Raw genomic sequence first — 24,689 nt, 5'->3', positions numbered from 1 at the left:
ACAATAAAGAAAAAGAAAACAGACAGAATAAGAATGAAGCCTAAACGTTGAACATAACGAATAGAAATGAGAAGCGTCAAAAAACTTACCCTGAGAGCGAGGCCGGCTATGCTCCTCGATAAGGTAGCATAATCCAACTCTTGGAGGGTTTGACCCTCCACATCGGAGCAAAGGGAACCGAGGGCAGGAACCACGTTCTCTGTATTTTTTAATAATTCTCGATCCATGGGTATCGCAATAGTCCACGTGGACCCCTCCAGTCTCACCTCAAGCTGAGTAAATTCTTCCTCCATCATCCTCATCTCATCAGCATCGAGATTAGAACCCGTCTTGTAGCCATCCTCGGTAACGCCTTTGCCTCTCCCATCGGCCGGCGAAGAAACATCGTTAGCTAGCTGCGAAGTTGACTACCCCTCCTACCGTAATTTATTAGAAGCCACAGCGGGGCCTATTGGCTCCTACCACCGCAAAGGGAAGAGGAATGCCCTCAATGGCTTTCGCCGATATCGGAACATCAGATGCCAGCTCGACATCATCCTCAAGTATTATGGTCGTCGTCTCGTGGATGACAAAATCATCCATTATTGAATCTACGGCCCGAGCGACCCCATCAACAACGTTCACTGACCTTCTCTTGCATGGAACCAAATTCCTGTTTCTCGGTGACAATTCCTCCTCTTCATCCACAAGACGGAACAAAGGGGAAGCCGGAAGCTCCGCTGTCAAAATATCCGCAGGCGGTGAAGAAATCGATGCTGAGGCAGCAGTAGATGGGGCCAAAGACTGAGAATATCTAGCAGCGATTGAGGAGAGAACATATGTGAATGAATGAGTAGGCCTAGCCACGGTCGTAGTGGGGATGGACGCCGAAGAGGAAACAACTTTCCTCTTACAAAATGCAGGAGGGGGAGCCCTCAGCCGACTCGAAGATCCGCGGGCTGGAAAAGAAATAAACGAAATAAGGTTATCACCATCATCAAGAGCAAACTATAAGAAGCAGGCGACTAAGAGGCCAAAACAACAACAAAAATATATAGACAAACTCACCAGTCAAGGAAGGAGAAGGCCCGAACTTCTTAAAAAAGCCCGACCACTCACGAATTCCCATGATGTGAGGAAGAACCCGGCCAACCCAATCAGAAATGTCCCCGACCAAAGGAGGGGGCATAGTCTTGGTTGCACAAGAAGGGAACAAGAGTTCAGAGCCTACCACTAAAACATGTAGATCAAATGTTTTAACAAAAGAAGATTAGACGTTTACGAGTATAATTCCAAGTCTCAAGGAAGCCGTCTGCGTTGGCCACCACGTCTTCGGTTCTGACAAAGAAAAAATTGTGCCAAAACTGACGGTTCTTCTTATCATCTATCTTCACCACCAGGCATTTTCCCCTTCGATGGCAAAGGTTCAACATCGTCCCCTTATAAAAACTAGGAGAGAATAAATACATCATATGCCAGAGTATGATCTCGACCCCGGCCAACTCCGCAAATTTAGTAAGCATCCTGATGAGCTTGTAGATATATGGGGTAAGTTGAGCCGTGCACACACCATAGTAGCGATAAAATTCCTCCGCCAATGGGAGAAGGGGAAAAGCATAGCCAACCTGGAAGAGGTATGCATAGAACGCGCAATACCTAGGGCGGTGGATTTGAACCGCATCATGCCCTGCTGGGACCAAATCAATGCGAGCGAGAATGTTGAATTTGAAAGTACAAGAGGGGGGGTTAATTATAGTTTTTTTTTCAAATTTCTAGTCGACTACTCTTCGGACCTAGTCGACTTATGCGGAGACAGCCTGCACAGAACTGTTAGTCCTTTCGATTTAAATAAGTGTTAATCACAATAAATAGTAAAGGAACAGAATATAATATGAGAGCGATAAAGTAAATGACACCATGAATTTTATACTGGTTTGGAACTAATGTGGTATCCTAATCCAGTCCTCTTGGGTTGCAAGAGTATTGTCTTTTAGATCTCTTTGTAAATTGAATTGAGTACAACCTATGTGGTTTCAGTGATCACCAACCAACATTGACAGTGTTGGCTTTCACTCGCTCTCCAACAATGAACAAAGGTTGGTTTTCATTCTCTCACCAACAATGACCCTTCGGTTTTCACTCGCTCACCAAAGAAACGAACAATGACACAACCTCTCGGACACACTACCTCTCCAATATTTTTTTGTCTCTCTTCTCTCTTTTGTGTACACAGTAAATCTACTAGAGTGAATTACAATGCTTGTTAAGAGTAGAATAAAGAACTTATAGTTGGATAGACAATTGTATAGAAGGCTGCGTACTTTCTTCCTTTGTAGATCTCCTTTTTATAGCCTTTTAACATCTTCTGGATATTGCATAATCCAAGGATATTTAGAAATGATTCTCTTGATCATTGTCAATGGGTCTTCAAGAATATTTATTTTCCTTTTTTGATTGAATCCTTCTTGGTTGCTGATAGTAGTTTTTGTCAATTGATACTCCATATTTCGTCTTGATCATGTTCTTTTCTAATTTTATTTGCTTCCATAAATTGCCATGACAGTATTTGAAAATGTCCATTGAACTTGGACACTTTGTACTTCTTGCCTTCTGAGTGTGAGTCCATGACACCCGCTACTTTTTTGTAATTGCTCACAAAATCTTGCTTAATTGATTTTGTGGAGTACATGTTGATGCCATTTATTTCCTTGTGGACAATTTGACATTGGAACTTCCTTTGTTATATAGTTTCCTTTTGAACAGGTACTGATCATATCTTTGTGGCTTGACATATGCACCCTCTAGTATTCTTTTATATAGGGTTCCTTCCGTAGAACCCCTCTTTCATTTTCGTAATAGACTTCCTTGATTGGTGTAAAAGATTTGCCCCCTAAAATAAACCATGATATCTTCTTCCAATAAAATATTTCCTTTTTGATAGATCTCAATATATCTTTGACTCATTTCTTGATCTTGAAAAATAATCTCTTTCTATAATAGAGAATATACTATACTCATAATATATTTTCTTTCCATAAGAAATATATTCTTCCTTGCCTTGTAATATCCTTTCCATATAGTGTCTTCCTTCCACAAAATAATAGATCTTCTCCATGGTTTTAGCAACTTTCCTTTCAAGATGTTGAAGAGCTTTTCATCCATAATTTCTATAGATTCTTCTTCTAATATTGTAGTAAGCCATTCAATATTTGAATTTTCACTTTGAAATATTATTCCTTCTATGACGCTTGGAGATTAAATCTATGAAAATAATCTTCCTTGATAAATTCTTCACATGATATTCTCTTTCCCATATTTGTTTGGATCTTTATCAGCATCTTCTTTCTTGAATAAACCTGTAAAAAAATAAGATTACCACAAGTAAATGTTCTTTGATTTATATTGGTTCGTTATCATCAAAATTAATATGTGAAACCTTGAAGCTAACAGAATTTAGCCCTAAGCTCTGCTAGATCAACCTCTTTCATCACTGACTCAGAGACCTCGAGCCTGTCTTCATGCACCTTTAAGAAGTCAGACCTAACTTTTTTACCACGAGGAATTATTTCCTCCACCGTAGGAAAGTTCTTGTCTTCAATGGCAACAGAAACGCCATCAACATGAGGAGGTATAACCACCGCCAAAGGGACATGGTTATTTCCCTCACCGGAACTAGAAGACATATTAGCCATAATTTTGATAAGAGAAAGGATATTCAAGTGAAGAAGGGTTAGAAGCAACAGGAGTCAGTAGAACCAGGAAAGAAAACACACGACAATGGAGTAAGGAGAGGAAGGCACAATGTTTCGACATGAAAAATACGTAAAGAACAAGTGAATGCCCTTACACATCTATTTATAATAATTTGGGCATCAAAACCAAGAAATTATGCCATCATTACCCAGCACTGGAATCGAAATGGCAGTCCCAACTGATAGACACACCGGAAATTATGCACAACATCAGGAAAATGCGTTATAATGACGCATGATGTCATGACGTCACTTTAGTATAGAAACAACGTAACCCCAAAAGTTGCGGCTCACGGAAGGCCACATTGCCGGCTCATCCGAAACTTAACTGTCCAGCCCACTCATCCACTCTTTTCGACCACAACTAACAAAATCTGCTTATCAAGGTCGCTTGCGGCCGGTCTCAATAAGCGAAGGGACTAACTGTGTAGGTCGAAATCTGTTAGAGAACATTTAGGGCAAGGTAGAATTGAGAAAAGAGTCGGTCGAAGTCGATTAGGAAACGGCGAAGCTCGTGGTTGGGATGTCAACAATGATCGAGGTTGAGCACCTCAGAAAGGGTTGTAACGGCTAGTTTTTAGAATAGGATAATAAAGGGAATATTCTAGTGAATATTCTTTGCACATGTACTATTAGGGTTTTTTAGGAATATATTCCATATAAATAGAAAAAAAGACAATGAATGTGAAAGGAGGACACACACTTGATAAGGACAGACTTTTGATAAAGATTCTCTCTCTTGTAAAGATACAAACACTACCTTTTCATCAAGATTCTTGTTCATATTATTCCATACTTTTCCATCAGATCCGAGAATAGTTCGAACATTCAATGATTTATCTATCATTCATCATTGTCAGGAAGAACAACCATGTAGTTCATTCTTTATTGGGTGAATCACTTCTTCTATTTACTTAAATGCCATTTATTGTTATTTATTACTAGTTACTTCTCCATTATTGCTCATATCTTTTGGAATATTTAATGCATATTATTGTCAATCCCCCACTAGATATGTTTAACGTTAGCCACATTTTCGGAACTCACATTTAGAGATATTATCATTAACTAGGTTTAACCCATCATTATATAAATACAATTGTTTTAACCGAAAGTTATGTTTTTTGGTCAAACAAGATAGACCATATGTAGTATTGTTTACCTCGAAAAATATGAGTAACAATTAAAGGTGATTTGTGGTTTTAGAGATATGTGATTTATTCCAATACTAATGAATATACAAATAATATTAGGTTTAAGTGAGAAGAATTGATGAACCAAACCAGTATTGTTAGAGTCACGGGGACCTCGAGCTCGATTATCTCCTGGGACCTTGAGGTGAGTTAAGAGCAAATATAGTAAGAACAATAAAGTAAAAACAATAAAGCTGAATAACAAATGTGGAGCACGAGAAAAGTAGGGTAGGATGTTCTATCACAATTAATAATGTTCTTTTCACAAATGATTGGGGTCCCCTTTATATAGGAGGAGAAAACCCCAATATAGTACATTCCTAATTGTGGTAAAGAATTCTATTGAAACAACCTAGTACGGACCTGTACTATTTTGTACAAATCTTATCCTTTAATTTATGCCCTGATCCACGTGTCCTTGAGAAATTCCCGCTCTTTCTTGAGTGTCATCAAAATTATACTATCCTCGAGGTAGATCATGACGGGCCTTCGATTGGCTTCTCGAGGTGCGCATATCCCAGCTAGGCTCGATTCTTACTTCGAGCTTCCAAACTCGAGCTCGGGGTATGATCAAGTCTTCGAAATCGAGCTCTCTGATTTAGACCGTATACAGATAGTTTCCGCATTTCTTAGAATGAAATGATATGAAACGATTTGAATTTTCGAAGTCCTTTATGATGGCATCACTTTTATGACGTAAGCGTTGAAATGACCGAAGCGTCCCGTCGGTTCTCTTCCCAAAAAGCATTAAATGCACGTCAGAGCCGGTCGACCATCAATATTAAAGAACCGTCACCACCTTCCTCTATATATACTCGTTTTCTCTTCTTATCAAGAACTTTTACACCTTGCAACATCTATTTTCCTCTATATGTTTCCTTTTCACCACCAGTTTCTCCGTTGTATTAGCTCAAAACCTCACCGATTTATTCATTTCTTCCTTCTTTTCTAAAGAACCGATGGCAAAAACTTCCAAGTTCGTTCCTCAGAAAGAAGGAACCTCAACTTCTACTTCCGGTCCGGCCGGTAGTAAACCGCCGGCGCTTCACGAGATCATACGGAGCAATTTTTCCTTGAAAAAGGACTTTATAATTGAGAACCCTCCCGACGTCCCCGGCCGTCGAGAGCATGTATCGAAGTACATAAGTTCAATTGAGAAAAAATACCTCAACGATGTGAGGAGAGAGTGTAAATGGGAAGAGAAGGTTGTTCTGCAAATACCTTCTCGTAAGGAGGACATCACAACTTACGTAGAGGGGTTCCTGAGTGTGTATACATACCCCTTTACGTTGGGTCCTCTCGACCCGCTCGTGCTTGAATTCTGCCGAAGATATCGAGTCACCATAGGCTAGATTCATCCGTCCTTTTGGGTGATCGTAATAATGATGAGGTTCTTCATTGAAATGGCCAGGCTCGAGTTCACCCTCAGCCACCTCATCTGATTATATCGACCCCAACATTTCCGAGGTTTAATCAAACTCCAATACCAATCAACCAAGTCCTTTTTCGCCAGTAACGACGAAGACAAGGATCGAGGTTGGATGAGTCAGTTCATCCGGGTGAGGACCGTCGATGTTATTCCCCAAGAGTTCCTGCCATTCCCCGAGAAATGGAACTTCGATTTTGAGTGGAATTCTCTGCTTTAGTTCTTTTCCATAAACTTTGCTAAACTTCGCATAATTATTCCTTTCCCTTTTCCGCAGCGGTCCCGTGGATGCCTAATGCGGTCCTCGACCTCGAGGACTGGGTTTTCAAACTAGCTGCTACTTCATCATACGACAAACACAAGTGGCGGGACTTGTCGAAGGGCAAGTGGGAGGCGAAACACCACGGTATGCGTTATAATGTTTCTTTCCTTATTAAGAATGTCTTTCTTCATGCGACCTAATTCCTCTATCGCAGGTATTGGTGAGTTCTTTGAGATGAGGCCACCCCCTTCCGGGGAGGAAGTAGGATCTTCGGCTCTAAAGCCAAAAAAGGATAATAAGAGAAAAGGGTCTTAGAAGATAGAGGACATTCAAAGCCAAGCAAAGCCCGCTCGGAGACACAGGAAAATCGTCGTCATCAATATGGATATTGACTCGGTCCACCAGTTTATGGACGATGACGGTGACGAGGTGCAGGGTTTGACATTGGTGACTCGAACCAGGAAATCTTTCGAGGCTATCAAGCCTGCTGAGATCAGGTTCCCTAGTCTCGAGGATGGAACTTTAAAAGAAAAGGGGGATGAAGGCCCTGCATCACCTAACGTGGTAACTGCTTCTCAAACTTCTGGAAATACTCCAAAGGGAGCGAGCTTCGAAGCTCGTTTGCCTGAACAGAGCGCCTCGGGTGATCTCCCCGAGGCCATGACAGCAGGTCATTCGTTGTCATTTTCGGCCTTCTCCGAGGATGCCATTAGGGATGCTCAGAATTTGAAGACGTCCGAGCTAGGCGGAGTCCCGAGTGAAAATGACCTCTTCCAGGGTTGCTTTGCTGGGGTCGATAAGGCTGACCCAGTGGATGTGAGCTCAATTTTCGAGGAGGCTCAACGTCTTTGTTCAATTGTAAATTTTTTGTGGCACTGTAATTTCTCCGACGTCATACTTTTTTCTTTTGTCTAGTCAATCTTTCCTTTCTGTAGGCCTTCGATAAACTTAAATCGAGTTGCGTCATTGTGAAGCCAAGTTGCGTAGAGCTTCGAATGAGGAGAAAAACCTTAGGCTTCTCCTTGACAAAAAGGAGGAAGAACTAAAGCATCTTCGATCGGAGTTGACCAAAGCTCGTGAATATGAGAGTGAGTTAGAAAAGCAGGTAACTTCTGTTCTAAAAAAATACGGGCTACCTCTCCCGTCTTCGGAGGCTAATACTTCAATGTCTCAGCTGCAGCAAAAGCTCGATATGATTGGGCAGCTTCGGGGCGAGGTAGATCAAGTTCAAGCCGGGTGCAATAATTGGAAAGCGAAGATGGACACCCTCGTCGTGGCTAAAAATGATGCACTGGCGAAGGTATCGGCCCTCGAGGTTCAACTTCGGAATGCTCAAGGGATCAACTTGGTTCAGGCTGGCAGAATAGCCGAGCTCGAGGCTGGTCTTGCGAAGGCCAAGGACGAAGGTGTGGAAGTCCGGGCCGAAGCCAGAGAAATACAAGCCAAGGCCGATAGGACGGTGACCATCTATTTGAAGGATGCTACCGATGCTCAGATGGAGTTGAGGGGGTCTTCCGATCAAGAGAAAAGAAGCAATGATTATGCCCGACGCCGATCCCGGAGGGAGACCCTCGAAGAAATCCATGCTAAGGGCTTCGATCTTTCCGAGGAGATAGAGCAAGCTAAGGCAGACGAGGCTGATGCCAAATTTGTCCTTTCCTCTGACGATGATGATAAGTCGAAGAAGTATGTTTATTTGGTTAATACTGGTGGGATAATCCCAAGTGCTCATGGTAGCGCTATTCCGTAATGAAACATGTTTAACAATATTACTCCTCTTGAACCAAAAAATAAATAAATTATTATACTTGCAACGGCGTATCCAACGACTTTATCATTGTAATGTCGTGAAAAGTGCTAATTAAAGCATATCAAATTTTTGCTTTGTTTTGAGTTGATATTGATACTTAATAGGTCGTAAGCTAATATAATCAAAATTTTAAAAAAATAAGATACATATAATGATAGTGTAATGATTCTTTAAACTTAATTTAATATGTGATAACAAGTTAATTTATTATTTTTTTACCAAATTACCATTAAACATTAACCATAAAGATATATTTACTCTGAGTGAGCAAATATCTTTATATTGTCACACCTAGGACTTTAAACTTTTTGCAAAAAGAATTTGAGTAGTATACAACGTCAATGTAAATCTTTTAAGCTATCAGTGTAATTTAACTTGTGATACTATGTTATATAAAACTTAAACTCGTATAATTGATTTCAAACACAATTGAAGAAGAGGTGTTACATCCTCTTTAACCAAACTTTCAAAATCAGCTTATTTTATAAAGTTCTTTTTGTAGGAAGTGCTTTTCAAAAAAATACTTTCAGAAAATTTAGTTTACGTTTGACTAATCAATTTGAAAAATACATTTATCAATGTCGGAGCAACATACTTGTGTTTGCCCAAGATTTCCAAAAGTACTTTCGGAGAAAGCTATTTTTTTAGCTCCTAAAAGTAAGTTTGACTTGATTCTATTTTCTCTTTTGGATAGGATTTTTTCGATTTGTCTTTTTGGTTATTCAGTCATGTCATATAATATAATTAACATAATCAAATATTTATACTTTATGGCAATTTTGTCTTTTTATAGAGAATGAAAAGTAACAATATTAAATCTCTTAAAAACATACTATTTAAAGTAACTCGTCCAAACATAAAATACAAAATCTAATTTATATTCCAAATTCAAATGATATTAATTCTTGCTTGTAAATATTAAAGTTTGAGAAATAATATAACTTTTGATAAAAGCTTCGCAATGAAAATACTACTTAGCAACGAGGAGGAATAAGGAATTATATTTTAAAAATGAAGAATAAGGCATTATATACCCTAGTATAAATAGGTCAGTAAGTAAGCCAGGTTGAAGACTATAAAATACTCAAATTTTAATTTCCGCTTATTATATTAAAAATCCGAAATCAAACTAAAGATTCGAAATCTTTAACTTGTGGAAACAAAAAAGTAATCCCATATTAAACTTTCAGTGTGGTTCTGTTTGATTTTTGGATTTAATCATTTGTATCTTAATGTGTTTCGTTGTCGTTGTAGTTTCCAAAATGATTACTATTTTTCAGACGATGACGGAATGTTTGTGAATAAAATCTTCTTTTAGAGAGTAGCAAATTACAATTAATTCCCTCCCGCCATGAGCACACTCCCTATCCTCTTCTTCCCTTGGCCTTCACCTTCTCCTTTAAACTCCATAACCAGCCTCTCTCCATTTCTTCCACTTCTCCAAATCCAAACCCCAGGGTTCTGCTCCGTTAACTCGATTCACACTCCGTACAGTTCTAAATCTAGAATCTTCTACAAATTTCCGAGGTCAGTTTTTCCAACAGAGTCTCAAGACGAATACGAAGAAGAGGATGATGATGATGATGACGAAGAAGCGGCGGAAGATTACGATAACGTCGTTTCGGCTGAGGTATCCGACGGAGGCGAAGAGAGTGATGATGAACTTGAAAGTTCCCTTAGTGAATTGTTGAACTTCGACGAAACGAGAAAGCAGAGGGTCGAGAAGCTTCGGAATGAAGTTAGAGAGTTCGGTGATGAAATTATTGATGCTAATGAACTTGCTTCTATTTACTCTTTTCGAATTGACAAATTTCAGGTCAGTTTTGTTTCAAATACTTCAATTTGTTTTTCTTTAATTTTTTAATTTTCAGTTATATTGATATATTTTTGGGAAATGTTGAAGCGATTGGCCATTCAAGCTTTTTTGAGAGGTTCATCAGTTGTGGTATCTGCGCCTACAAGTAGCGGCAAAACTTTGATTGCTGAAGCTGCCGCTGTTGCTACAGTGGCAAAAGGAAGGAGACTATTCTATACTACTCCTCTTAAGGCGTTATCCAATCAGAAATTTCGAGAATTTTGGTACGAATTTACTGAAGTATTTTAAGTTCTATACAGTGACATTGTAATGATTTTTTACACCATTGTTATCTAAACTATTATAGCAGGTTACTTATTATTTATTGTAGATTACCAATCAATGCTATCAACTAGAGTTACCTACAATTACCTTTTAAATGACCTGATTGAGTAAATATTTTTTATACCGTCAGTGCATAAACTTTGTATACTCCCTATCTTTTGTCCTGTTTTGTACGATTCACCTCTATCAAATTTTGTCATGTTTCCCTTTACATAATATTTATGTTTCTGAGCTTCAATTTTCTTTGGGGCACCTTACAGTGAAACGTTTGGTGAAAGTAATGTGGGGCTCCTCACTGGAGATTCAGCTGTTAATAGAGATGCTCAGGTTTTAATTATGACAACTGAGATTTTGCGCAATATGCTATACCAGAGGTACATTTCAGTGGTTTTATGAACTGTTGCATATTAGTTATTTGATAGAAGAAATGGAGACTAACAGCATGCTGATTTACTTTTTAGGAGAAAAAAGCTCTCTGCTTGTGACAACTTGATTTAGCTTTCGTGCTTAGAAATTTCAGAGATACTATGCTCAATCAAAGTTGACCATGTATACCATCAAACTATTAAAGAGCTCTAGTTTTTGAAATTTGTGGAACATGTGGCTTCCCTTTAAAGTTGAAAAAAGGGTTAAAGGATAAAGAAACTGTCAGACTTTTATTCTATTTTATTACAAGCTTGTTCTATTCATTCCTAAACTTACTACTGCATTACACTTCACGCTGCAGCATAGGGGTTGCTTCCTCAGATGGTGGTCTTCTTCATGTTGATGTAATTGTTTTGGATGAAGTACACTATTTAAGTGACATATCTCGGGGTACAGTTTGGGAAGAAATAGTATGTGTCTTCTGAATGTGCAAGTTCTTTACATCTCAATTCATGAGCAGCCTCAGAGTACCAATTTCCTATATTTACTCCCCTCTTTCTGTTTCTTAAGGTTATATATTGCCCAAAGGAAGTTCAACTTATATGTCTTTCGGCGACTGTAGCTAATCCAGATGAGTTGGCTGGATGGATAGGTCAGGTATTGCAGTGAACCAATTGTGATTGCTTGTATAGCGAATGAAGTCTATCTGGCAAATGCTTTTCCGGTCCTTTAATTTCGTTGCTGCTTTCAAGTTGTGTTATTCAGATATTATTTTTTTTGGGCTGAAGTGTCTTATCTACATTTTTATTAGTAGAAGTGAAAAAGATGCATTTGTCCTTATAGTGAGCATTAGGGCTGTGCACGGATCGGATTGGATCGGATTTAGCCTATTTCGGATTCTGAAAAGGGCAATCCGAATCCGATCCGAATTAACATTGGATTGGATCGGATTTTAAACTTTGGATCGGATAATTTTTCGGATTGTCGGATCGGATTGTCACAAAAATTTTCAACAATTTAAAGTTCATTCGGTGTCTCTATCTCATCTTCCATCTACCAAAACAAACAAAAAAATCATAATAAAATCAAAAGTTGAAGAATAGAACATGAAATAGACATAAAAGACAGAAGAGAAGAGAAGAGAGGCGGAAGAAAGAGACATAAAATCAAAGTAAAATCGGAAGTTTGAGTCATTGAGACTCTTTTAGTCTTCACTGAAGAGAAGAGAGGTGCAAGAGAGGCGGAAAAATCTAAGTGAGTGAGGGGGTGTGTGAAAAATGAATAAGCATAACCCTAAAATTTTAGTGTGTATTTATATAGGTACATATAATTTCGGATATCGGATCGGATCGGATTAAAATCATACCAATCCGAATCCAATCCGAAAATCCGAAATTTCATAAAACACAATCCGTATCCAATCCGAAAATCCGAAATAGAGTGGATCGGATCGGATTTCGGATATCCGATCCAAATGCACAGCCCTAGTGAGCATCCATTAGGTAAAAATCATTTTCTTATCCAGCCAGGGTTAAATATGATAAAGTTTTAAGAGAAATGATGCAATTAACAAAAACAATATCAAACCCAGTATAATCCCACAAGTGGGGTCTGAGGAGGGTAGTATGTATGCAGAATTTACCCCCACTTTCAAGAAGGCAAAGAGGTTGTTTCCGGTAGACCCTCAACAATTATATGATAGAATAGGTCAGGTTAAGGGTAAGGAATATGATAGAGAAAATTCATAATTATTGTGTCATATTTAAAGTTCTGGAATTTGGAAACTTCACTTAGCTTAAACTTTCCTTATTTTGTTTAGTTTACTTATAATATACTAAGTTCGTCCCCCCCCCCCCCCCCATTTCACAAATGACAAGCACCTGTAATCGGGGGTTTGGGGGGGAGGGGGACTAAGTTGCTCGGATTCGGGTGCGGGTAGCCGATACGGGCACAGATTTGATGTCGAATTCGGCAAAATCTAAATTTTAAGATTCGGGGTGCGGATCCAGGTATGGATACGGGTGCAGGGATTCGACTAAGAAAATTCAAAATTATAAAAAATAGAGCTATAAAGATATTCTAAATTTTTATTCTGTGAAAAACCCTCCATCTATATAGCTGCTACTATCTACCAGAAGTCCGAACTCAGAACACGACCCCTTGAATTCTTGGTTTTTCTGAAACACAAAGCAGCAAATATGAGACAAAAGTTCTACAAAATTGAAGGTGTGTCATTTCCCATGTCTTAAATCTGTTCTATTTTTAATTTTGAGAAATCAAAATCTCACCCCCCCCCCCCCCCACAAATTTGTCGATGGACTTGGGTCAAAGTATCCGAAGTTAGTTGACCGAATCCGAGATGTATCCCGCACCCGTCCCTTGTCGACGGGCGCGACACCAAAAACAAAGAGTTTGCACAACTTTGGGGGGGGGGGGAGACATAGACATTCACCCCATTTCTATGTTCTCGATTTTCATGTGGTCAACAGTATATATAACTCTTCAGTTTATTTGGGCTACTTTGAAATTAGTAATCCTCATGTCGCATTTGAAATAATACATAACTGAAATTTCTATATAGAGAGAGAGAGGAGCGCAGATATTTGGGTGGGGAGGCAGGTTGAGAGATAGATGGCGGGTCACAGTTTATAGACATTGTTTCCTTCTTTTAATTAGTTGAGCTTTTTTCCAGTATATTTTTTATCTGCCACGTCAAGATAAATGTTGGAACGATAATTATCCATTCATATGCCATCTTTTAAACTACTGTCCATTTAAGGAAAACCAAAACTATTTGTTACTTAATTGTGATTGTGACATTCTTGATGCTGGTCTTATTTACCATACTTTTCCTTTCTTATTGGAGTTGAGCTTTTCGAAGTGCACTTTTTATTGCAGGAGCATAGATTCTTATAATTGACCTACTTTATTCAACTTTAAATGCGTTCTTGGATTTGGGAAACTTGAGACTTAGGTGACAAATATTTTTTTTTTTGAAATGTATGCATATTAGCCTCACTAAAAGTTGTACTATAGACAACAACTAATTGGAATCTTTATATCTTGAACAATTCGATGGTTCATGTTTGATTTGTCAAACTTCTTCTATAACGTAATATAAGTAAACCCCTTAATAATTGGTAGTTATTGGGGAACCTGTGGCGTCGACAAAAGAGAAGACTTGAATTTTAATAAACTGTAGGTTATTTGCCTTTTTGGTTGGCTTGATTCTAGTTAATGTCTTAAACATTTTTGGCAGTTATAAATTTTTTGTAGACTGCTGGTTATGATTTAAATTTTGGTGAACTTTGAGATTATGTAATCAAACTATCATTGGCATATTGTCACCATTTAACACCTTGCTAGTTACATCTTTTTTTTATTCTTTTCTTTTTACTGCTCAAAATGCCCCTTGTTTTCCTTCTTGTTCGTAGGATAAAGCTCTGCAATTCCATTCTAAGGAGATTTGAAAGTTTGGATGTTGTGTCTCTTTCTTTCAGTGTCTGCTATCTAAATTTTTTTGCATCACCTGCCTGTCAGTAAAATTGGTTTGATTATGAGAAAATACTGTGAGAATAGTAAAATGAACTTTTATTCTGATTTGGCTGTGCAATTTTGAACTGGATCTAGGCTGCCACTTCTAGTTACTGGTTTTGTTAAAGTTACTGGTTTTGAACTGGATCTAGGCTGCCAAAGTAGAACTTTTACTGGTTCTACTTACTGGTTTTGTTAAAGTTAATCTAATGACAAGAAGGAAAAAATATAGGTATTCACTTCTCTAATTTAACGATCTTTCAAGATTCATGGTAGAACAGAGTTGGTAACATCATCCAAGCGTCCAGTTCCATTGACTTGGCACTTCGGCACAAAGACAGCTTTAGTACCTCTTCTTGATGACAAAGGTACACGCATGAATAGGTAGGATTTTTTTCCCTTAACTCTTTCATTTATCTTCTCGTTTTATGTTTATCAGTGGCAATGTCTTGCATTGTTTTTTGTTTCTGGAATTTTTAGCACTCACTGCATTTGCACCGGATTTCGTTTACAACATTGGATTAACTTGTACCATATGTTGCTTTACTTGTTATAGTTTTTTTCCAAAGGTCGTGGTATATGCATTGATTCAAAATCATAATCTTGGTAAACTATTTATCTTATCAAAAAAAAAAAAAAAACTTGATAAACTATTGATTCCCAGGTATTAGTGTTCTTTCAGTTTGAATTTTGGGCCCTGTTCTCGTTTTTCACGGCATATAATAAAACTGATTAGATGTTGAGCATGCCATATGCACTCTGAACTCAAAAGATTGTATCTACAAAATTTTCGGAATCTATATTTCAGCTACATATGATCGATTGGCCAGAAAATAGTCAGGGGCGTGATGGGACAAAACTCATAACGGTGTGAAATACTCTGTAGTATTTGAAGGACAATTATTACCCAAGAAGATGCTGAAATTTTCATTTCTAATTACCTTCGTCTGACTGAGCAGGAAGCTGTCACTCAACTATTTACAGTATGATGAATCCGCCAGTGAGCTATACAAGGAAGAAGGATCTAAAAGAAGAAAATCAAGAAAATGCGAAAATGATGTTCGTCCGCTTTCAAAGAATGATATAAATAATATTCGCCGCTCACAGGTGTGCACCAAAGCTTATTGAGTCTGAAATTTGTGTTGCAATGTTATCTCGCGTCTCTTAGATAATTTGTTGCTACATCATCATTTTCACAGAATGTATCAAAAAATTGTAATTTTCACAGAAAACTGTCAATATAACTTATATCCTGTAATTTTCCTGTCAAGTAACTCATAGATATGACTATCTTCACAAAATTTAGTTACAAAATATATATTCTCAGGTACCTCAAATTATAGACACGTTGTGGCACCTAAAGGCGAGGGATATGCTTCCAGCAGTTTGGTTCATTTTTAGCAGGAAAGGATGTGATGCAGCTGTTCAATATCTTGAAGACTGCAGGTTACTGGATGAGTGTGAAACGAGTGAAGTTGAGCTGGCACTCAAGAGGTTCCGTATTCAATACCCTGATGCTGTGCGTGTGACTGCAGTGAAAGGCCTCCGCCGAGGAGTGGCTGCACATCATGCTGGCTGTCTCCCCCTTTGGAAATCATTCATTGAAGAATTATTTCAGCGAGGTCTAGTTAAGGTTGTCTTTGCTACTGAAACACTTGCTGCTGGCATCAATATGCCTGCTAGAACAGCTGTCATTTCATCTCTCAGCAAAAGGGGTGATAGTGGACGTGTCCAGTTAAGCTCAAATGAGTTATTCCAAATGGCTGGGCGTGCTGGTCGTAGAGGTATTGATGAAAAGGGTCATGTGGTTCTTGTTCAGACTCCGTATGAAGGGCCTGAAGAGTGCTGCAAAGTTCTTTTTTCTGGGCTTCAGCCTCTTGTTTCACAATTTACTGCCTCGTATGGGATGGTGCTTAATCTTCTTGCGGTGCGTTATTCTAGCCTGAGCCTCCTTGACTCATTTTATTTTAATTTCACGATTTTATGTCTTCTTATTCTCCAGGGGGCCAAAGTTACCCGTAGATCAAGTGAGTTAGATGAGATAAAAGTCTCACGAGCAGGGCGGACTTTGGAAGAGGCAAGGAAGTTAATTGAGCAGAGTTTTGGGAATTACGTGGGAAGCAATGTCATGTTTGCCGCAAAAGAGGAGCTTGCCAGAATAGAAAAGGAAATAGAAACACTTACTTCAGAAATTAGCGAGGAAGCGATTGATAGAAAGAGCCAGAAGCTCTTAGCGCAGTCAGCATATCAGGAGATTGCTGGACTCCAGGAAGAATTAAGAGTAATTTCGTTACTCATGCTCTTCAACTTTTTTTGCCTCAAATTAGACAGTTTGTTTCCTGGCAGCAGGACATTGTTTTTCCTTTTGCTTATCAGAAAAAAGGTTCACTTTCTGACCTGAAAAGCCTGTAAAGAGCCAGTCGTCTGGTGAAACTACTTCTACCTAGTATAAACTAATTTAGCTTTCCCTTTTATATTCTTCAAGGTTCTTTGTCTAAAGGATGATTTTCTAGTTACACTGGCCTATATGTTTCAGTTTTTGGAAGCACGATGAATTGGAAAAGGCTCTTTATTCATTTATTGAGTATCTTTTCTACTTTGCTTTCTGTTGAAAATTAATCTAGTGTTCAGCATGTCATACACTCTTTCCAGCCACTATTTCTTCCAGCTTCAGTAATTTAAAAGGATACCGGAAAAGATTCTATTAATGGTCATTGTGCCTACCTTTTCCAGGCCGAAAAGCGTCTTCGAACAGAACTGCGAAGAAAAATGGAGCTGGAAAGAGTGTTTTCGTTGAAACCATTACTGAAGGAGCTAGAAGATGGACACCTTCCATTCATGTCTTTGCACTACAGCGACAGTGACGGAGTACAACATTTAGTTGCTGCTGTTTATCTGGGGAAGGTTGATACTTTGAATATTGAAAAGCTTAAAAGTATGGTAAGCATTTCAAGTGACCCCCCTCTTTTTGGGAAAAAAAAAAACAGTAAGTATGGAAGCGTTCATATCATCAGCAAGTACAATGCTTGATTGTGGTCCTCCAGAGATGCAATTAGCTTGTATCTTCGGCATCTGATCTGCAAACATACTAGAAAGCTCTTTCGTAGGGGCTTTTCTCAATTGCAGCAAGTAGAAAAGGTGTTAAGACCTTAATGCAGTTCTTGCTCTTTGATGTTAAAATTTAATAGGCGACATGTTTGACATATCATATAACCCCTTGAAGTTTGCCCGTGTTTATAAAACTATTAATTTTCGGCTGTTTTCTCCTATTCAGTTGTGGTTACTTGATATGGGGGATCATGTCGCCATCAAATTCTCACTAATCTTGTATCTTTACTCTTTGGCTAAGAATCAATCGATCAATGAATCAATCAACTATGCCTCAATCCCAAATTAGTTGGAGTTTATCTTAGACTCTATGGAGCTAAGTATCTTGTTGTTGAAAGAGTCTCTTACTTTCTCTCTCTTTCATAATTCTTATCTTCCAAGTCATATGGCGTATGTCTTTTCTTTTCTCTTTTGAATTGAGGGAATAGATGGCCATTATTATTGTGCATTCCATATAGGAGTTATATCGTTGCACTACCATGCAAATATCTAGTTCTTTTACAGCCGTTTATGATTGTAGTACTGCAGTTTCCTCTTGAACTAAATTTCTCTCCGGTTATCTACGTACAGTAGTAGGAATGTGTAATCCTTCCTTTTTCCAGGTGCGTGACTATGATGCCTTTGCATTAAAGACAGTAGTGGAAAATTTTGAAGTTGGTGATAGTGGAGGAGAAGATGCTAAACCGTCTTATCACGTGGCTCTTGGTTCAGATAACTCTTGGTATCTTTTCACAGAGAAGTGGATTAGAATGGTTTACAGAACAGGCTTTCCAAATGTTGCCTTAGCTCTTGGTGATGCTTTGCCTCGTGAAATTATGACTGAGCTTCTTGATAAGGCAGAGATGCAGTGGCAGAAGTTAGCTGTGTCTGAACTTGGAGGTCTATGGTGTTTGGAAGGTTCCTTGGAGACATGGTCTTGGAGTTTAAATGTGCCAGTCTTGAGCAGTCTATCTGAAGAGGATGAGGTACCCTATTTGTCTTGATTATTGGGTGTGATTGTTTTGCCTGTGTTGCATTTTTAATTCTATTAGGGGGATTTCCTCCTCATGTTGATGCTTGTTAGCATCTGCTTTTGCATTTCATGTTTATTTCGAAGGGGGATGGGGGTGGGAAGGAGGGATGAGAAACAGCTATGCGTCGAATACAATCTTTCTTGTTTCTCTGCCAATAGATGTTCTTATCTGGGGTAAGAAGGAACATATATATATATATATATATATAAGGTAGCAGAACATTCTTTCCAGGAATTGCTCACTACAAAGAGTAAGCACGAATAACATTTGCTTTAGTAAGCATTGGTACTGCAGATTTTAGTGTTCGCCATTTCGAATTTTTATCCACATGTAGAACTCTGGGTAGAGTTGCTACTATTTATACACTTCAAGTTGTGCGAAGTTTAAGCTCCAGTTAGTTTTTCTTGGTGGAATGCCGTTGGAATAAGGACAACTTATCGCTCTTCTTTTGGTCAAACTTTTAAATGTTAGACCACCTCTTTATAGTGTTACTTGCATTACTCACATCATTATTTATTTTACAAGTTTGCCACGAGCCAACTTTTTGAGCTTCAGCACTGGGTGGAGTTAACATACTTCTGTATTGGCATATAGCTCGTGACGAGTAATTTTGATTATGTCAGCAGGTCCTGAAAATCACTTATCTGCGTCTCTCTCTTGCACACATCTACTTATAAAAGCATAGCATGTCATAAAAAATTAGCGTCACATACTATATGATTTGTTTTTATTTTAGGTCTTAAACCATGTGAAACATTGAAGCATTTATCCTTGCTTGTACACTTGAAATATCTTTTTGCTGATGTGTATTGTCAGGTCTTGCAATTGTCTCAAGCATACAATGATGCAGTAGAATGTTACAAGAACCAACGTAATAAGGTCTCCCGTTTGAAGAAAAGGATAGCTCGTACAGAGGGCTTTAAAGAGTATAAGAAGATAATAGATTCAGCTAAGTTCACTGAGGAGAAGATTCGGCGGTTGAAGGTTAGGTCAAAGCGTTTGATTGGTCGTATAGAGCAGATTGAGCCGACTGGTTGGAAGGAATTTCTGCAGGTATATTACTACTTATCTGCTTGTTACATGCCACTGATTGTACTTCGTGTAGTTGTGCAACTTTTCATCCTTAGTCCATTATGTCTGCTACAACATCCTCATATTGGGCATGATTGAATGTTCATATTCTTCCATTGTGTAAAATCCTTTTTATTCTCAAGTGTGCTTGCTATTCTCTCATGTACTCAAACACCACACATTAAGACCATCTTTGACTCAAAAGAAAGAGAAGAAGAATTTATCATGATATTATTTATTTTTAAGAAACTCACTGTTGTTGGTTGCCTTTGTCATTTTCTGGGGATCTGCTTGGAGATCAACTTTTTTATTTTGCAATTTGGAAATGTTTGCTAATTGAGCAGGAAAAAATGATCGGTCACTTCTGTGAACTGTACTTTTCTGAAGTTGACGTGGAAATCTTTTGGGAAAGCAGCATTCTCTTAAGCAAACCTCCATTCCAACTTATACGACACTTTCCATTCTTGGACTTCCAAAATGTGACGCCATCCCATTTCTGTACAACTTTCAAAATTTCAAGAATTCAGATTCATTAAAGTATCCCCTACCTTAAACTTTGATGTGATGATTTCGCGATCAAATTAAATTTTTCAACCACTACTTTAATATTCTTCTTCCACTATCATGAGTATGCTATATAAGTCAAATTAAGATCTTAAACTCCGTATCCAGTCGAATAGCGTCATATAAATTGAAATGAAGGGAGTGTGTTTTACAGGGAAAGGATTGAGAGAACATTTTTATGATATTGCCTTGCGGGATAACTAAATAGGAAATGCTGCTTTGTGAATACTGTTTGATACTTGAACCAGTTCTTTGTTGTAAAAATTTCAAAATAGAAAATATTCTGGAAACTGCTGCAAGCGCCCATGATCTCATTGTTATTTTACTTGGTCTGGCAAATTACCTGGGGGCAGTTTCCCTGTTGAGATTGAAGCCCTTGATTAACTTGTGTCCTAAAACAGAATTTCAGATTATTGTTTCATTTTTATCACAAAGCAGAGAAATTACTCATCACTCAATGTCTGCCAGGTCAGCAATGTTATACATGAAAGTAGAGCATTGGATATCAATACACATGTCATTTTCCCCCTGGGTGAAACTGCAGCTGCAATTAGAGGAGAAAATGAACTTTGGCTTGCGACGGTTCTTCGAAATAAATTGTTGCTGGACCTAAAACCTGCACAGCTTGCTGCAGTCTGTGGAAGTCTAGTTTCTGAAGGAATTAGACTTCGGCCCTGGAAAAACAACAGGTAGAATTTTGTTCTAAAGATGCAGAGTACTATCAGTCTGATTTCAATTCCGACATCGCCTATTCACCTTTATAGGTTCATGTGAGTGTGTAGGTTGGTCTAGCTCTTGCATACACCTCCATGCGGATTTTCCTCCACCATATAAATAAAGGACTTATCCTTTTGAAGAAAATGGTCACCGCTGCTCTTCTTTGTCTTAGCATTGCTAAATTAGGATTTAGTGGTCTAGATATTGAGTTACAAGAAAGTTCAAGTTCATATTGGTGACCAACTCATTTCCATGTAAAGCATTATTTTTCATCTCTCTCTCTCTCTCTCTCCTGCTCTTCCTCTTATATTGGATAGAGGATCCCCAGTAAGTTGCCATTGTCTTACCCCTTGAGAAGGCAGCAAGCAGGACAGTGTCACATTAGACTTGTGCAAAAAGAAGAGAGTACAGAGGTTTGGAAAAGTTAGTTTCCAGACGAAGAACCTAAACCTACCTGTGATCTTAATGGGGCCTGATCCAGCATAGGCTTACAATTCCCCTATATGTTGCAGAGACTGCTGATGGTAGTTGATCTGTTCATATCCCTATCAAGGCTGTTGTTTCATTAGTGGCAAGTATTCAGACGATATCTGATGCTTTCTTGAAGATTATGTCAAGTAGGAGTCTGATATCCAGCTGAAATCTTGTGGCAAATTTTTGTGGAGTAAAAATCTTTATTTTGATTTCCTTACTATTGACATTCGCTGAAACCTGATTTGAAGTTTTATGCAATACTTACTAGTAAGGATTAACGACATACAGTACCCTTACAGCTACTTTTCCAGAAGGAACGGTATTTCACTTTTACTGCACTCTAGTTTGAATTACAATGGCTTCTCTCTGTTGTGTTACTTGTGTCCTGGTGAATTTCCATAATTTTTGTTGGATAAGGAGGTGAATTTCCAGATTTTCGATGTCATATGTGTTTTACTTGTGCTTGACCTCGAGACTAGTCTATAGTTTGGAGATTAGTAGCTCTATTTGATAGCTGGATAGTTGTGTTGCAGTAGGTACTGACTATCTAATTGAACAAGATTTTTGGGTTTCTGAAATAAAGAGGTTCTTATATGTTATACCATTTATAAATTTGGGCACAATTCGTGTGAGACATCTGTTTGCGGTTTCATTTAATCCAGAATTTAGTGCGGAGTTCTTGCTGGAGCTTTATATTCCTTTGGTAAACTAGGTATTTTAAAAAGAATTGTAGAAATCAAAGCAAATGTTTAGTGAACTTCCAATATCAGTTCATCATGGTTAAGTTGGCTTTTACACAATCGCCGATGTTTTATAAACCTCTATGCTGAAAAGGAAAGATCTGATTTGAAATCTTATATCTGCAGTTTCGTTTACGAACCCTCCACCGCTGTCTTGAATGTCATTGACTTATTGGAAGAAACAAAAAGCTCAATTCTAGAGCTTCAGGAAAAGCATGGAGTACAAGTGAGTTTTCAAGTTTGATTGGAGCCACTTCACAATAGGTTCCAGGTTGGCTCCACACTTCATTATTATGAAACAAACTTGCTAATTTCACAGATTCCTTGCTGCTTGGATAGCCAATTCTCTGGCATGGTTGAAGCCTGGGCTTCTGGTCTTACTTGGAAAGAGATTATGATGGACTGTGCAATGGATGAAGGAGATTTGGCTCGCCTTCTACGAAGAACAATTGATTTATTAGCTCAGGTATGCATGTTGTTAAAGACTATCAGTCTCTTGCTTGCTGGTATGCATGTTGTTAAAGACTATGAGTCTCTTGCTTGCTGTATTTGAGGAAATCCATATTGCACTAGCGATTGCATATTCTTTGGCGACCATTTGCAGTCAATCTTCATTCTGCCTCGTCTCTTGTTTGCAACTAAATCTTTATTGTACAAGATTAAGAACTAAGTATTACAAAGTTTAAGGGCATACGTTTAGGCACCCAGCCTATATAATTAAATAAAGACAGAGATGGCCCTACACTTTACTAAGTTCCTTATATTCAGGGATTATACAACTCCTTATTTTCTGTTCTTCCTTTCACTTCTTTTTAGTTTTCTTCCTGTTTTATTTTTCCTTTTCTGTATGATTTCAGATTCCTAAATTGCCTGATATAGATCCACTGCTGCAAAGCAATGCCAAGGGTGCATCTAACATAATGGACCGCCCACCAATAAGTGAATTAGCTGGATGATATTCAAACGAAAATTCATCATCTCCTTAAGGAGTCGAACTCAAACGCAGGTAATCCATAGCCACTGTTCCTGTAAAAGTAATAGAACTTGATCAATTTATGTTCTGTCGACGAGGCTACAAATTAGTGAATTTCTCATTTATCACCAGCATGTCAATTGATGGTTCATTCACGATCTCCATGGTTCACACAGTTCGAAGTACTAATCAGCTCCCACGTCTTAACAACTCTTTTACCCTTGCAAAGTAGACTCATCTTTGTCTTCCTTTCATGATACTGATTTCTCTCTCATTGTCCTGAATTTACTGGTCTAAAACCAGTCCCAGAACAGTTTTAAATTATTGAGCCAGGCTCAGCCTTGCTATAAGAGAGATTGCTCAGAGCAGCAGAGTAGCAAGAATCTAGTGAACAATTGACAGGTGCAGCTTTTGATAATGGGCGAGGTGTCAAAAAACGACAAAATCAGTATCTTCATACAAGACGTATTATAGTGGAGTACGCTGTATACATCTGTAGTAAGGACTAAACCAAACACACTACATCAGGTTGGTCTATCTGTGTTTCCAGATTGATTGGCACTTGGTAGAATGACCATGCAGCGGAAATGAAGTATAGATTCAATTTAAGTGAGCATGATTTCCTAGAGTTGATTGTTCACCAATTAGCTTGGAGGATTGCCCTCTCCTTTTTCTTTGGAGTAGCAACATAGCAATAGACCAGAATGGTATATAACTCGCTTTTAGAAAGTGTGATTGTATATTCCATCACAAATAAATTTCTTATTTGTAGATCAACCAGGATTTCAGTCAAAATGTATATCACTCCATTTCGGAAATGGTCCTGTTGCCCAAACCTCTTTGTTTTGATATACATAAGCTTCAGCCATTTTGTTCATGTTGTGACATAATTCAGCCTTGTAATCCCCTTCCCCTACCCCCTATATAGATTACAAAGTTTTTTATATCGTTATTCGAAAATACATAGAGAACTTGAGTTTCACCACCCATCATATAAAGAATTCAAGTACTTCGTACATTAAAACAATCCATCTGCATGTTAAAGGGTATACCTAAGATATAAATAAATATCAAATTTGTGCCATCTTTTAAGTTTTTAGATGAGTAAGTTCACACAATTCTGTTACATCTTAATAGCTGCCAAATTTCCAAGTGTGTTCTCCAGAGAAACTCAGTTAAAAGATAAATAAATGGAGCCCAAACACTTAAGAATGTAGCGCCAGAAATTTCCCTTTGTTGGCCATCTTCAATTTGCCCGAAACTGTTCTACAAACAGGCCACTGTTACATGGCATATCACTATTTTATTTTAAAGGATGGAAAAGGTAGAGGATACGGCGTGAACAAAATCAGATTGCAGCAGCTCATTTTTTTTATTTATTACCAAGCCAAAACAATCTGGTAATGTTTCTAGTTCTACTAACCAAAATCATTGTTCATTAGCTACTTTACTAGAATTTCTAGCAGCATGCTATGTGATACTCACACAACTTGAATATGCTTTTATGAATTTGCGACCAAATACTCGGTCAGTTTTATGGAAAATTGTACCAAACTTGGACAGCAAA

At 38.2% G+C, this 24,689-nt stretch overlaps 2 protein-coding genes across 4 annotated transcripts; both read left to right on the top strand.

Moving 5' to 3' along the window:
* Positions 1-6,993: 6,993 nt before the first annotated feature.
* Positions 6,994-8,362, top strand: LOC138880007 (uncharacterized). The gene is made up of 2 exons (XM_070159656.1): positions 6,994-7,489; positions 7,587-8,362. Exons 1-2 carry the CDS (start codon positions 6,994-6,996, stop codon positions 8,360-8,362), a joined length of 1,272 nt encoding a protein of 423 aa, XP_070015757.1.
* Positions 8,363-9,629: 1,267 nt separating this feature from the next.
* On the top strand, positions 9,630-23,999 carry LOC104217171 (DExH-box ATP-dependent RNA helicase DExH15 chloroplastic). 3 transcript variants are annotated; one of them, XM_070158486.1, is made up of 17 exons: positions 9,631-10,238; positions 10,326-10,501; positions 10,823-10,936; positions 11,290-11,398; positions 11,499-11,585; positions 14,728-14,846; positions 15,422-15,569; positions 15,790-16,389; positions 16,465-16,743; positions 17,196-17,402; positions 18,173-18,535; positions 19,400-19,636; positions 20,687-20,907; positions 22,276-22,375; positions 22,469-22,615; positions 23,029-23,155; positions 23,426-23,999. In XM_070158486.1, the coding sequence occupies exons 1-16, from the start codon at positions 9,774-9,776 to the stop codon at positions 23,068-23,070; spliced, it is 3,414 nt and encodes a 1,137-aa protein (XP_070014587.1). In that variant the 5' UTR covers positions 9,631-9,773; the 3' UTR covers positions 23,071-23,155; positions 23,426-23,999. The 3 variants fall into 3 exon arrangements, with proteins under 3 accessions (XP_009765633.1, XP_070014587.1, XP_009765632.1); XM_009767330.2 differs by having other exon boundaries at positions 9,632-10,238; positions 23,007-23,155; XM_009767331.2 differs by lacking the exons at positions 22,469-22,615; positions 23,029-23,155; positions 23,426-23,999 and adding an exon at positions 21,448-21,506 and having other exon boundaries at positions 9,630-10,238.
* Positions 24,000-24,689: the final 690 nt, after the last annotated feature.

This window comes from Nicotiana sylvestris, chromosome 10, assembly GCF_000393655.2.
Source record: "Nicotiana sylvestris chromosome 10, ASM39365v2, whole genome shotgun sequence".
Classification (NCBI taxonomy): Eukaryota; Viridiplantae; Streptophyta; class Magnoliopsida; order Solanales; family Solanaceae; genus Nicotiana; species Nicotiana sylvestris.
The sequence above is the reverse complement of the archived record's forward strand: the minus strand, read 5'-3'. Positions and strand labels throughout refer to the sequence as shown.

What these genes read in the sequence shown, in the direction of transcription:
- LOC104217171 (XM_009767330.2), top strand. Translation starts at nt 9,774, where the DNA reads ATGAGCACACTCCCTATCCTCTTCTTCCCTTGGCCTTCACCTTCTCCT. An exon ending in CAGAAATTTCGAGAATTTTG is followed by an intron (nt 10,502 to 10,822) that starts GTACGAATTTAC and finishes GGCACCTTACAG; the next exon opens with TGAAACGTTTGGTGAAAGTA. An exon ending in GTACAGTTTGGGAAGAAATA is followed by an intron (nt 11,399 to 11,498) that starts GTATGTGTCTTC and finishes CTGTTTCTTAAG; the next exon opens with GTTATATATTGCCCAAAGGA.
- LOC138880007 (XM_070159656.1), top strand. Translation starts at nt 6,994, where the DNA reads ATGGATATTGACTCGGTCCACCAGTTTATGGACGATGACGGTGACGAG. An exon ending in TGTAAATTTTTTGTGGCACT is followed by an intron (nt 7,490 to 7,586) that starts GTAATTTCTCCG and finishes GTCATTGTGAAG; the next exon opens with CCAAGTTGCGTAGAGCTTCG.